The sequence below is a fragment of the Bos indicus genome, chromosome 5 (assembly GCF_029378745.1).
Source record: "Bos indicus isolate NIAB-ARS_2022 breed Sahiwal x Tharparkar chromosome 5, NIAB-ARS_B.indTharparkar_mat_pri_1.0, whole genome shotgun sequence".
Classification (NCBI taxonomy): domain Eukaryota; kingdom Metazoa; phylum Chordata; class Mammalia; order Artiodactyla; family Bovidae; genus Bos; species Bos indicus.
In genome coordinates this window covers 47,502,211-47,515,991 of record NC_091764.1, presented here as the reverse complement: position 1 = coordinate 47,515,991, position 13,781 = coordinate 47,502,211, and the positions used below count along the sequence as shown (strand labels likewise).

General features: G+C 42.0%; 1 protein-coding gene across 10 annotated transcripts in view; it reads right to left on the bottom strand.

The window, feature by feature from the left end:
* The window catches only part of GRIP1 (glutamate receptor interacting protein 1), a 502,117-nt gene that overhangs the window by 53,092 nt on the left and 435,244 nt on the right, over positions 1–13,781 (bottom strand). For all 10 annotated transcript variants that reach the window (XM_070789346.1, XM_070789345.1, XM_070789349.1 and 7 more), the window contains one exon: positions 1,939–2,083. In XM_070789346.1, coding sequence (XP_070645447.1) covers positions 1,939–2,083 — 145 coding nt within the window. The remainder of the gene's footprint in view (positions 1–1,938; positions 2,084–13,781) is intronic.

Genomic DNA, 13,781 nt, shown 5'->3' with positions numbered 1-13,781 from the left:
CGTCACGTGGCTTGCAGGATCTTAGATCCCAGGTTGCAGGGATCGAAACTGTGCTCCCAGTAGTGGAAGTGCAGAGTCCTAACCACTGAACTGCCATAGAGGTCCCAGGAATCAATCTGTTTGATGCCAACTCTGTCACCTACCAGCCGTGTGACTTGGGCACTTAATTTTTACCTGTCTAGGTGTCAGTTTCCTCATCACTACAATGGAGAAAATCATCTCACAGGGAATCTCTGAGGACTAAATTGGAAAACACATGTAAAGGGATTAACGTTCTGCTTGAAATGTGGAAAAATAAAATTAATTTACTGATCAGAGAAACCTTTAATGTTTTCCCTTCTCTTCCCATCCTCACCCAATTCTGAACTAGCAGACTGGAAGTTATAATTCTGATGTTCACCATATCTATCTTTGTTTGGAAGCACAGATAGGGAAGGAACAGACTCACAGCAGTCAAACTTAGGAAAGGTTTAATTTTATTTTTTGGCCACCATGCGGCATGTGGGATCCTAGTTCCCCAATCAGGGATCAAACCCACGTCCCTTGCAGGTGGAGCTTGAAGTCTTAACCACTGGACTACCAGGAAAGTCCCCCTAGGAAAGGTTTAAAGATCTCTCGACCTGGGCTGAAGGACATAGAGTGGGAATCCCATGTGCTAGCCTCTGTGGTGCTGGTTCATTTTAAACACATGAGTGAAGGAAGCCAACTCACAGGCTGCTCGTGCCTGAGTGATCTGACCCCAGCCTGCTCTGGGGGTGGTGGGCATCGTTGGTGACACTGGGTCACACAGATTATAAGGGGCTGCCTAACGAGTGTATTGATGCATCTACTCTTGAGAAATATTTTTTTTCCTGAAAAAAAAAAAAAAATTCAATTCATTCTTTCATAGTCTCCAGGGAGTTCCCTGGCAGTCCAATGGTAGGACTCACGCTTCCATTGCTGTGGGCTGGGTTCAATTCCTGGTTGGCAACTAAAAAAAATCTCCAGTTTATGGAAGAGCCATACTGTGAACCATAGAACACTTGACTAGGAGGTTGCTGAACCAGATCAATATTAATCATTCCCTCTTGGCTCTCTTAACGGATGAAACCTAGCCCGGGGGGATGGCTGGAGGGTACCATGTCATAGGTGTCTCTGTCAACATCAGAATGCAAACTTTCATCAGACCACCCTTTTGGAGCTGCCTCAGTGCCCTCACCTACCAGATGAGGATGCCGGATGAGCTGATTTTCTAAGGTGCCTTGCAGCTCCAAAATTCTGTGATGCTGCATCTCTATTTTGCAAACCATTGTCTTCAAGTGTCAGCATGAGCAACGTATGTGTGCACCTGAGCTAGGTTACTGGAGGATAGATCTGGTTATGGGGTTTGAAATATGTCCCACAACATTGTCCTGGGAAGCAATAAGTGTGATAGGTGGTGGTGGGATGCATGCAAACAGAAACAAACTGCCAAAGGGACAAATGTGCATTCCGAATTTCAAGATGTTATTAGGTCCCTACACTGTGGTCTGAAATCTTTGAAGACCAAGCTTATGTCAGTCATTCTCTCCGCAGCTAAGCCAAGTCCCTGTCAGGTAACAGAGGCTCTGAAAACATTTGCTGAATTGAATCAGACAAGCCTTTTAACCTCCTTGCACTTTAGTCTCCTCCTCTCAAAATGGACACAGGATAAATTTACCTCTAGTCGATTGTGGTCAGTTTATATGTTTCTGGAGACTAATATCAAGGCTAAGCCCAGGACACTTTTTACTGCTTATAAGATGCCCTTCAAGTCAGAGCTCTGCCTGAGAGTTCTCAAGCTCTAAAATCAATCCTTTGTGCCGATTTTAAAAAGTCAACAGATAAACAAGCAGGAGAGGGAAGCATGTTTTTACGCGGCTGTGAGGAAGGAAACCCATTTCAGACACAGGTACTTGTAGCAGTTGATTCAAGCGGTACCTTTCAGCTAATCCCCCTTTAGTGAGGCTTGAAATGATTATAGGATCAAACGGCTCTTCAGTTCCTGAAATTGTGATGCCAAGAGGCCCCCCGTAGCGCTTCAGCTCCACGGTATAAATAATTGCTCCGGAACTTTCTTGTTCATCTGCAATAAATGCCAATGAATCATAATTGGTTTCTTTGGAAGAAGCAGAGTAAAAAGACACATATCTTCATACATGAAATAAGAAATTCAAAACATCATCATTAAAGCATTATGTCTCAGAAAATAATTATTTTGGGAAGTAGCATTTCCTTAGTTGGCTGTAACATTCTAAAATAGGGGTGTTGCTGTCACGTATCAAGGAAGGGGTTCTCTGCCTAATGACTTATGTTTTAAACCTGTGAGGGAGCTACCCAGCTGGCACTGCAGGCCTTTTAATATGGTGTTCCTGCCTTGCACAGTGCTTGCCTAGTGTTTTGTGAGTGTGTCATAAATATCTGGGGGCTGAACACATGGTTAAGGAGGCAATAAGGGTGGAAAGAATCATGCAGTAAACAAAGAGATTGGGCCATGCAATTCCTGTTTTCAGGCTTTACAAGCAAGCTAACTCTCAATAGAGAAAAGTTGATTTTACTCATGGTTACAGCAAAGTTGAATATATGCATGGTTAAGTGGGGCTTGGAAATCTGCAGCCCCTTATCTATCGTTTCATTGATTGTGTCTTAAAATGTGAATCTTATTCACAAATACACAGATATTCAGAGGGTTTTTAAAAAATTGTTTGTTGTAGCTGATTTGCAATGTTGTGTTTGTCTCAGTTGTACAGCAGTGATTCAGTTAAACATATATCCACTCTTTTTTAGATTCTTTTCCCAAAACACAGGTTTGAATGATTTTTCTCCCCTCTGTTCCTGAGACTAGGAGTCATGTAAATAACATTTCAGTAGTATATACCATGTTGCCACACTGTAGTGACCTAATTTTTACCATTTAATGTTAGTATGAAGGAAAATATTTGTGAGTATGGTCTGCTTAAAGCCTTGGCTTGAAAGATATCATGGGACACCTTCAACATGGTTGGGTATTTTGACAATGTCAAGGTTGCAAATACGAAGTCTCAAAATTCAGAGGGTTTTATTTGCTGATGACATGCTGAAACAAGACATTCTGGGTATATCTTGTTTTATTCCTTGGGCCTGGGAGCTGTGAATGGTTAAGGAGTTGTTCATTGCTGTACCAAAGGATACAGTGAAATGGTTCAGTAGATACTTTAACAAAATAGTCAGCTTTTATAGTCAGGCTGTATCCCAGTGAAGCATTAACACAGTCACATTTCTGCAATGAGCAGCTGTTCATTTATGATATGAGGCCCTAAAATTGGAGGAATAGAAAAGCTTGAATTAACAATTCAATTATCTGTGTGTGCAGTGAAGAATTACAATGAATATAAAATAGAAAGGTCTGTAGAGAAATGTAGGAAGCGATGTATACTCTCCAGCCAGCACTTTCTTCACCTCTGGCGTTTAGGAGTTTGGGGATGTACCCATCACCTCTACTTCCTCACTGCTCCATCTACTCAGAAGAAGCTCTATACATAGAGAATAAAAACCATCTCCCACACTGCAATGCTTACACCAACATCTAGGGTATAAACATCTTCAACATTAGACTCAAATTTATACTGGCAGCTGAGAATCCTCCACATCAAGCCTTCAACAGCTCTATTTGGTGGTTTACCAGGGTTCTATTTTACTTGTGGTCAGTAGGCTTGGTGCTGGCCTGCCAAGCAGCTGCTGAGAGAAATACCAGGATACAGAGTAACCAAAAACAGAGGCAGAGTCACAAGTCTAACTTTTTCTACACTGTGACATATCATTCCCATCAGAGCTGGGTTTTACATAAACGATTAGGGTACTACTGGAAGAGTACACGTACTTTGCAGTCTCTGCCAACAACTATATTCGGCATTGATTAGTAAACCTTGGTACAGTAAATGTTAGTTACCGAGGAGGCACTCTGATGTGCCTGCCAGTGGGAAGACCTGGCCGTTTTATTGCCCTTCTTCCTTATAGGGCAATCATGAACACTGGCATGTCAATGGGCACCAAGCATTCTGGATCTGGCCATCAGCTCTTTACGGGAGTTGTGGGAAATGCCGGTTACCAAGTACATGGAACCCAGCTGCCCAGAGCCCAGAAAACTGTGGGAAGTTTCCACTGAAACTTCAGTCCGGATGAAACCAACCGCTGGCCTGTAGGAAGCTGAGCTGGGTGCAGTCCCACTCTCTAGGAGAGTGGGGAGAAACCAACTCCAGTTAACTTGTTCTTCAGGTAACCCAGTTATCTGAACGCGCATAACAGCCAGTGCCCTGTGTTATTTCCGGACAGTTTTGCAACTTGTATCACTAAGATGACAAAATAACACCAGGAAAGGAGTAAACGTGTTTAGGACAGTTTCAGGCCACTTTCTGTAGGGGGACACTTTTAATCAGGCAGCTGAGGTGTTTCAATAACAAAAGGCACTTGTTAGGGTACTCAATGAGTTTAAATAGTGATGAGATGAAAGTCAAAAAAATGGCAGTATATTAATGAAGATGTGATGCTATATTTAGACAATGTCAAGAATGTAGCTGATTTCTGATTTATTCAACAAATAAATTCTTCGAAACAAAAACTTGAAAGGAAAGATTTAAGAAACATTACAACCAAAAGCAATAAATACATCTTTTTGGATTCTAATTCAGAGCAACTGTTTTTAGAAAAACTTATCTATCCATGTATATGAAAACCAGGGAGACAGGAACATTGAGTAAAGACTGGCTCCAAATCGGGAAAGGAGTACATATATTGTCACCCTGCTTATTTAATGTATATGCAGAGTACACCATACGAAATGCTGGGCTGGATGATACCACACTCACAGCAGAAAGCGAAGAACTCAAGAGCCTTTTGATGAAGCCTCTTGATGAAGGTGAAAGAGGAGAGTGAAAAAGCTGGCTTAAAACTCAATGTTAAAAAAACTAAGATCATGGCATCCAGTCCCATCACTTCATGGCAAATAGATGGGGAAACAATGGAAACAGTGAGAGACTTTTATTTTGGGGGGCTCCACAATCACTGCAGATGGTGACTGCAGCCATGAAATTCAAAGATGCTTGCTCCTTGGAAGAAAAGCTGTGATCAACTTAGACAGCATATTAAAAAGCTAACACATTCCTTTGCTGACAAAGGTCTGGCTAGTCAAATCTATGGTTTTTCCAGTAGTCATGTATGGACGTGAGAGTTGAACTATAAAGAAAGCTGAGCACCGAAGAATTGATGCTTTTGAACTGTGGTGTTGGAGAAGACTCTTGAGGGTCCCTTGGACTAAATGGAGATCCAACCCAGTCAATCCTAAAGGAAATCAGTCCTGAATATTCTTTGGAAGGACTGATGTTGAAGCCGAAACTCCAATACTTTGGCCACCTGATGTGAAGAATTGACTCATTGGAAAAGACCTCGATGCTGGGAAAGATTGAAGGCAGGAGGAGAAGGGGACGACAGAGGATGAGATGGTTGGGTGGCATCACTGATGCAATAGACATGAGTTTGAGTAAACTCCGGGAGTTGGTGATGGACAGGGAAGCCTGGCATGCTGCAGTCCATGGGGTCACAAAGAGTGGGACATGACTGAGCGACTAAACTGAAAAATTATTGCTATTGTGATGATATTTAGTTTTGAATTTTAGAAGTCTTTTATAAGAGTATTGTTTAGGGATACATTAATGATATTTGCAACATTCATTGATATGATGTCTAAAATTTCTTCAAAATAATTCAGTGTATGGGTGGGATGAGGAAATTAGGGTGGGAGTAGATCTAAAGCAAGATTGATTCTAAGTTAATAGCTATTAATGCTAGGTGATGTAGATGGTTCATTACACAGTCTTTATTTTTAAAATATATTTTCATATTAATTTTTAATTTATTTTTAAAATTTTATTTTATATTGAATTATAGCTGATTAACAATGTTGTGATAGTTTCAGATGGACAACAAATTGGACTCAGCCATACATATACATGTATCCATTCTCCCCGAAACTCCCCTCCCATCCAGGCCCATCCAGTTAAGGTTTTGGTGGCACAACGGTAAAGAATCTGCCTGCCAATGTAGGAGACACTTGTTCGATCCCTGGGTAAGGAAGATCTCCTGGAGAAGGAAATGACAAAACTCCAGTATTCTTGCCTGGAAAATCCTGTGGACAGAGGAACCTGGTGGACTACAGTCCCTAGGGTCACAAAGAGTCAGACACAACCTAGTAACTAAACAACAACCAGACCCTATGAGCCAGCTGCCCACCAAGCAGGGAGCCACGTGCTCTTGAGGAGGCCCCATCTCAGCTCTGCCCAGTTGCTGCCGGCAATGGTTTCTCCCTAAATTCTTTTCCTACTCTTTGTCCTTCTCTGCCACATCTATTTCACCAGCCCTGTCAACACTGAATTCTTTCTTTTTCCTTCTCAGGATATTCTGAAAGCAATAAATCTAAACATGTGGCTCTCTTCCTTAAAGCTTTCCATTAGTTCCCCGATTACTGAAGAATAAAATGCAACCTCTTGGCATGAACAGGGCTGAAGCCTCTATGTCTTCTGCCATCCTTTCCCATTCCAATCCAATCTAATTCTCTCCCCAATGGTCCCTTTGAAAAGCACCTGTCTTGCATCTTTAACCTTGCACCTGTTACTCCCTGGGCACAAACATCTTCCTTCCTCTGGAGAACTTTATTCTCACTTTCTAAAAATTTTTAGGCTTTTTATTTTGTATTGGGGTATAGCTGATAACAATGTTATGACAGTTTCAGGCGAACAACAAAGGGACTCAACCATACATATACATGTATCTGCTACTGCTGCTGCTGCTGCTGCTAAGTCACTTCAGTCATGTCTGACTCTGTGCGACCCCAATAGATGGCAGCCCACCAGGCTCCATCCCTGGGATTCTCCAGGCAAGAACACTGGAGTGGGTTGCCATTTCCTTCTCCAATGCATGAAAGTGAAAAGTGAAAGTGAAGTCGCTCAGTCGTGTCTGACTCTTAGCAACCCCATGGACTGCAGCCTACCAGGGTCCTCCATCCATGGGATTTTCCAGGCAAGAGTACTGGAGTGGGGTGCCATTGCCTTCTCCGATACATGTATCTATTCTCCCCCAAATTTCCCTCCCATCCAGGCAGCCACAAACATTGAACAGAGTTCCATGTGCTATACAGTAGGTCCTTGTTGGCTATCCATTTTAAACATAGCAGTGTGTACATGTCCATTCCAAACTCCTCAATTTTCCTTTCTTTCCACCCCCCCAACCCCCAGCAACCATAAGTTAGTTCTCTTAAGTCCGTGAGTCTCTTTGTTTTGTAAGTTCATTTGTATCATCTCTTTTTAGATTGCACATATAAGCGGTGTCATATGATATTTTTCCTTTCCTGACTCACTTCACTCAGTATGACTATCTCTAGGTCCATCCCGTGTTGCTGCAAATGGCATTATAACATGGCTTAGCTGTCTTATCTTTCTGCAAACCTTCCAGGCTCCTTAGCTGAGACTAGAGACCTTTTCCATGAGATCCTACAGCTCTTAAGTATTCTTGCAGTGTTCCCATACTTCTTTATAAAATTCTTTTGCCTCCTCTCTTCCCACTGAGAAGAAAAATTGAATTTAAATTCTTCCTAATTAACGAAATTAAACAGAAAGGAATAAGGTTTGGTCAGGTTGAGCTTTGGAGGCTCACACACCATTGTAATGTAATATTTAAGATTCTTTGCTCCCTGAAAACCAATTTTTTAAAAATCGAGTATAGCTCATTTACAATGTTATGTTAGTTTCAGGTGTATAGCAAAGTGATTCAGTTATACATACATATATATCTTTTTTGTTCAGATTCTTTTCCTTTCTACATGAGAACCAATTTTTGCCCCCATTGGGAATTCATGGTCTAGTATATGCTTTCCACTCTGTATTTTAATTCTCTCTCTACATGTCTCCTTTATCAGAATAGGATCACCTTGAAAATTCATGTTTTCTTTTTTTTACTGGAATACAATTGTTTTACAATGTTGTTAGTTTCTGCTGTACAATGAAGTGGATCAGCTATATGTACACATGTAGCCCCTCTCTCTTGTGCTTCCCTCCCACCCTCACCTCCCCACCCGTCTAGGTCCTCACAGAGCACTGAGCTGAGCTATCTGTGCTGTACAGCAGGTTCCCACTAGCCATCTATTTTACACATGGTAGTGTAATAGCACGCTCCAGTACTCTTGCCTGGAAACTCCCATGGATGGAGGAGCCTGGTAGGCTGCAGTCCATGGGGTCGCTAAGAGTCAGACACGACTGAGCGACTTCACTTTCACTTTTTACTTTCATGCATTGGAGAAGGAAATGGCAACCCACTCCAGTGTTCTTGCCTGGAGAATCCCAGGGACGGCAGAGCCTGGTGGGCTGCCGTCTATGGGGTGGCCCAGAGCCGGACACGACTGAAGCCACTTAGCAGCAGCAGCAGCAGCAGCAGCAGCAGCAGCAGTGTAATAGCAAGGACATGGAAGCAACCTAAATGTTCACTGACAGTCGAATGGATAAAGAAGATATGGTACATATATGTGATGGAATATTACTTAGCCATAAAAAGGAAAGAAATTGGGTCACTTGTAGAGACGTGGATGGACCCAGAGTCTGTCATACAGAGTGAAGGAAAGCTGAAAGAGAAGAATAAGTATCATATGTTAACATATACATGCTGGATCTAGAGAACTACTACAGATGGACTCACATGCAGGACAGGAATAACGACACAGATGTAGAGAACAGACATATGGACACAGCAGGGGAAAGAAGGATGGGCTGAGTTGGGAGATTAGGACTGACATATACACTAGCATGTGGAAAGTATTTTTCGTCTTCACATGCCCACAGCCTAGAACTATGCTTAGCATCACAGAGACTTCAGTAAGTGCCTGAACAAATGAGCAAAAGGACAAATACCTGTTAGCAGGCAGTTACAGGTTCCTAGCCTTGTGAGTCACCCTTCTGGCTGCTCTAAGGTCTAGTTTCCTTCTCCAAGGTGATGCAAACGCAATCAAGCTCATTCAAAGAGTGAGAATAAAGCCTGAGCTTCTGGAGTTAGCTGCAGGCTGCACTTCCAAATCCATCTGCCTTCTCGGGCAGCAGCCCAACTGGCAGCTGTACAGCCCTGCAGCTTGCGAAGAGGGTGATAACTGCCATTTACGCTCAGACCATTTTGGAGGTGGAAACCCTCCAAGATACTCTCTCCTTGAGGCTGTTCCAGCTAAGAAAGGAGCAACTGGAGTGTTGAACCAGAACAGAAACTTTCTGAGAAGGAAGAATGTGGATCACCAGGAAGTTGCCAAGAGAGCCTAAACAGATGTTAATGATATTATAAACAGCTTCTATATCACAACAGAAGGTTTACCACTATTAATGAAAGACATGAAAGGGGGCCAGCCAACTTGTTTGTTCTGCTCAGCTCCCTAGTTAAGGAAATTAATGGGACCATGGAACAGATGCAAAATTGCAGCATTACTTATCTGCAATGTTATTCCCGGGCTTCTTGAGTGCCGTCTGTTTAACAAAACGAGCACTATCTAGCTTGAATTCATCATGGCATCTGCTTAAGTGGCCAAATAGGAGTCTTGGATTTGGGAGAGGGCCTTTGGAATGCATAAATATACAGGTCAGTCAAAGTTCACTTCAACTAAAAATGATGGAATTCATGTCATCGAGTATGGCTATATTTCTTGGAGGGGGACAGACCTGAGAAAATGAAGCATTTAAAAAATATCCTCTACAGCTGCCTGTACTGGTTTTTCCAGTAGTCGTTTATGGATGGGAGAGCTGGACCATTAAGAAGGCTGAGTGCTGAAGAATTGATGCTTTTGAATTTGGTGCTTGAGAAGAATGTGGAGAGTCCTTTGGATAGTAAGGAGATCAAACCAGCAAATCCTAAAGGAAATCAACTCTGAACATTCATTGGAAGGACTGATGCGGAAGCTGAAGCTCCAATCCTTTGGCTGGTTGATACAAAGAGCCGATTCATTAGAAAAGACCCCAGTGCTGGGGAAGATTGAGGGCAGGAGGAGAAGAGGATGACAGAGGATGAGATGGTTGGACGGCATCACCAACTCAATGGACATGAGTTTGAGCAAGCTCCAGGAGATGGTGATGGACAGGGAAGCCTGGTGTGCTGCAGTCCATGGTGCTGCAAAGAGCTGGACATGACTGAGCGACTGAACAACAACAATCATGGAATTAAATGACGAAATCCAAAAAAGATTCATTTGTGAAACAACTGATTATGACAAGATTGCCATTGAATGCAATGAGAAAAAGTCAATCTTTTCCATAAATAATGCTGATTAACTTAGATATTCACATGAAAAAATAAACATTGTTCCAGGATAGGGAAACCTGGTGTCCATGAGGTCACAAAAAGTCGGATACAACTTAGCCACTGGACAACAGCTGCCTGACTGTTGTGTAGTCATGTGACCTGGCTTTATCAAAATAATGTTCCAAGGAATTGTTGAGTGTTTAGGAGAATTTTAATTTCTTTGTTTGTTTGTTTGGCTGCGACTGGTCTTAGCTGTGGCGTGTGAGCTCTAGAGCACGTGGGCTCAGGAGTTAGGGTACATGAGCTTAGCTGCTTCGCGGCACGTGGGATCTTAGTTCCCCAACCAGGGATTGAACCTGCATCCCCTGCAAGGCATGGCATATTCTTAGCCACTGGACTATGAGGGCAGTCTGCTAAATTTCTTTATGTAAGCGATCATTTATAAGTCTCCAAATTAGGTTGTCTCATGACAGTGCTTCTCAAAGTATAGTTTTGGGACCAGTAATTTCAGCATTATTTGAGAATTTGTTAGCAATACCAATTCTCAGCTTTATCCCAGACCTGTAGGAATCTGAAACTCTGAGAGAGTGGGACCCAGTCACCGGTATTTTAGCAAGTCCTCTGGGTGATTGTGATGTTGATTTCAGTTTGAAAGCCATTACTGCTTTGCGATAAAGCAGAAACAAGGGAAGAGTATTAAAAAAAAAAAAATCTATCAGAAGTTTTTTTCCTGCAGCCAGCCTCTTGCCCTACCACTGTTCCTTGCACAGCCAGGATCATTCTTGGTTGCTCGTGACGGGGCATTCTGTTATTTCAATCTGTTATTGAATTCTGTTATTTCAGATTTGATGGGGAAAAAGCTGCTGAAAATTACTTAGCTGGCTTAACACTGATGAACTGAAAAAGTAAAAAATGAAAGGCCAAATCTTTGAAAGGTAGATTTAACTGGTACTAAGGCTATATTTGCATAAGACTCTATTTGGAAATGTGAAAAAGTCATTTGCTTTGGATAGGACAAGTTGTAGCCTGGAAATGTTTCTCTATGCAGATTAGAGCTGGTGAAGGGAAAATACTGAATTTATGGTCTCAAGAAACATGCTGTATGTTAGAAGTGAGGTGCTTTACATCAAGAGAGATATTAGTAGCAGCTATGAGTTTGACTGGCACAAAGGCAGTGACACAAAGCGGACCCTTATAAATTATCTGGGAGGGATTTGGAAGCCCCCATCTATTTCTTGCCACAATTTCCCCCAAATTCTCTACTATTTTGCTCTCAGAGCTCTAAACTCTCCCCTCTTCATACACATTTTGATCTAGATGCAGACAAGGCTATAGGTTTTCTTTCAAGGGGGTTATTGCATCTTTGAAGTCTTGGTAATTAGGTAACAGCCGTTGTTTTAATGCTCAGACCCAGAAAAGCACCCACTGGCTCTGTGTGTGTTCCATCGCTCAGTTGTGTCTGCCTCTTTGTGACCTCATTGACTATATCTTGCCAGGCTCCTCTGTCCATAAGATTTTCTAGGCAAGAATACTGGAGTGGGTTGCCATTTCCTATTTCTGGGGGTCTTCCCGACTCAGGGATAGAACTCAGGTATCTCTTGGGTCTCCTGTATTGGCAGGCAGATTCTTTACCACTCCACCACCTGGGAAGCCCACCCATCATCGACTCTACTTGATTTATTCTCTGTAGTAGTGAAAGATGACAAATGCAAAAGCTCCTCTAGGCAGAGCAGCCACAGAATATAGGGAGGGGAACCACTATACTCCCAAGTGTTTCAAAAAGTTTGGCTATAGTAAAATAAAGCTAAAATTAATTTTTAAAACATCCTAATAATGGCTGTTGGTAGTCAGCATTCACTGGGCCTTACTTAGTGCCATACATTATTGAGTGCTTAAATATATCGCCTCCTTTGATCCCTAAAACAGTCTTGTGTAGGAGACATTCAATAGATGTTATGGATGAGGACACTAATACTCAGAGAAATTAATTTTCCCAAGTTCGCCAGCTTGTCACTTGTGAAGTCAGTCTAGTGTTCTTAGTCATTATGTTCTACTGCTTCCCCCAGCCTGGGCTAGAAACAGAGTTAATTCGGACTCTCTTAAATGCATCTTTAATGCTTCAGTAAGTGATTGCAAGCACTGGTCACTGACAAAATACTATGGCCTCATTCCTCTGCTCTTTTATCTTTTAATGGCTTCCCATTGGCTTCTGGGGTAAAATTCAAATTCCTTTTTCTAAAAAAATTAATCTTAATAATTAACCCAATGTAGCAAAGTACTACTTCAACATATAATCTATCTAAATAAATTATTACTGAGATATTCTATATTTTTTGTACTAAGTCTTGAAAAATTCAGTATGGAATTCTCCAGGCAAGAATACTGGAGTGAGTTTCCATTTCCTCTTTCAGGGGATCTTCCTGATCCAGGTATTGAATCCACAACTCCTGTGTTGGCAGGTGGACTCTTTACCAGTGAGCCACCTGGGAAGCCCATTTTATATTTATAGTGTCTCAATTTGGATCCTAAATTTTCCACACTTAAGAGGTGAAATGTAGTCCAATGAAAAAAAATTGTGTTTAATGGAATAACATTTTATCTTGCTTTTGTTTTAAAATTTAAACAGTAGGTTAGAAGGACCATAATGATCTGGTTTCAGTGTATCTATCTCCTCACCTACTACTGAGTCCTTACACAAACTTTCTACTTTAAGTGTATGTGCTACTAGGATGTATCATGCTCTCTGACTTCCTTTGGTTCCTCTTGTTAATTTTTAATAACACATCCCAAATACTTTCGAGATCAGGATTGCTAGAAGCATTTACTTGAGTTCCCCAGTCTCAAATGGGTGCCTTCATATTCTCTTAACATTTTGTACACACACCTAGAACATTCATCATACTGCTAATTATTTTCTTCTGTTTCTCTATAAGGTGGTAACTGATTTAGGGCAGAGATTGTGTCCTTTTTAGTCTAAGGACTGCCAGTCCCTAGTACCTTACAGACACTAAATAAATGCCAATGGCATGACTGAATGAGAAATAAACACTTCAACAATATTTGAAAATAGCTCTGCCATCTCCATGGGTAAAGTGCAAGGCAGAGCCATGAAACTGGTGCAGCTGGAAGAAGCAACATCTGTTAAACTCAAGTGCAGTATTACTAGTTTAGGAAACCAAGTTATATCAAGTACGATGATAAATTTTCTGTAACTGATGACAGAACCAAGGATGGAGAGGAGCAGACAGTTAAGGAAAGAACTGGGGACCTCCTTGGTGTACAGTGGATAGAAATCTGCCTGCCAATGCAGGGGAAATGGGTTCGATCCCTGGTCTGGGAAGATTTCGCATGTCGCGGGCAACTAAAGCCTGTATACCACAACTACTGGAGCCCTTGAGCTCTAGGGCCCCCGAGAGCCACAACTAATGAGCCCCTGTGCCACAACTACTGAAGTCCATGCCCCTAGAGCCTGTGCTTCGCAGCACGAG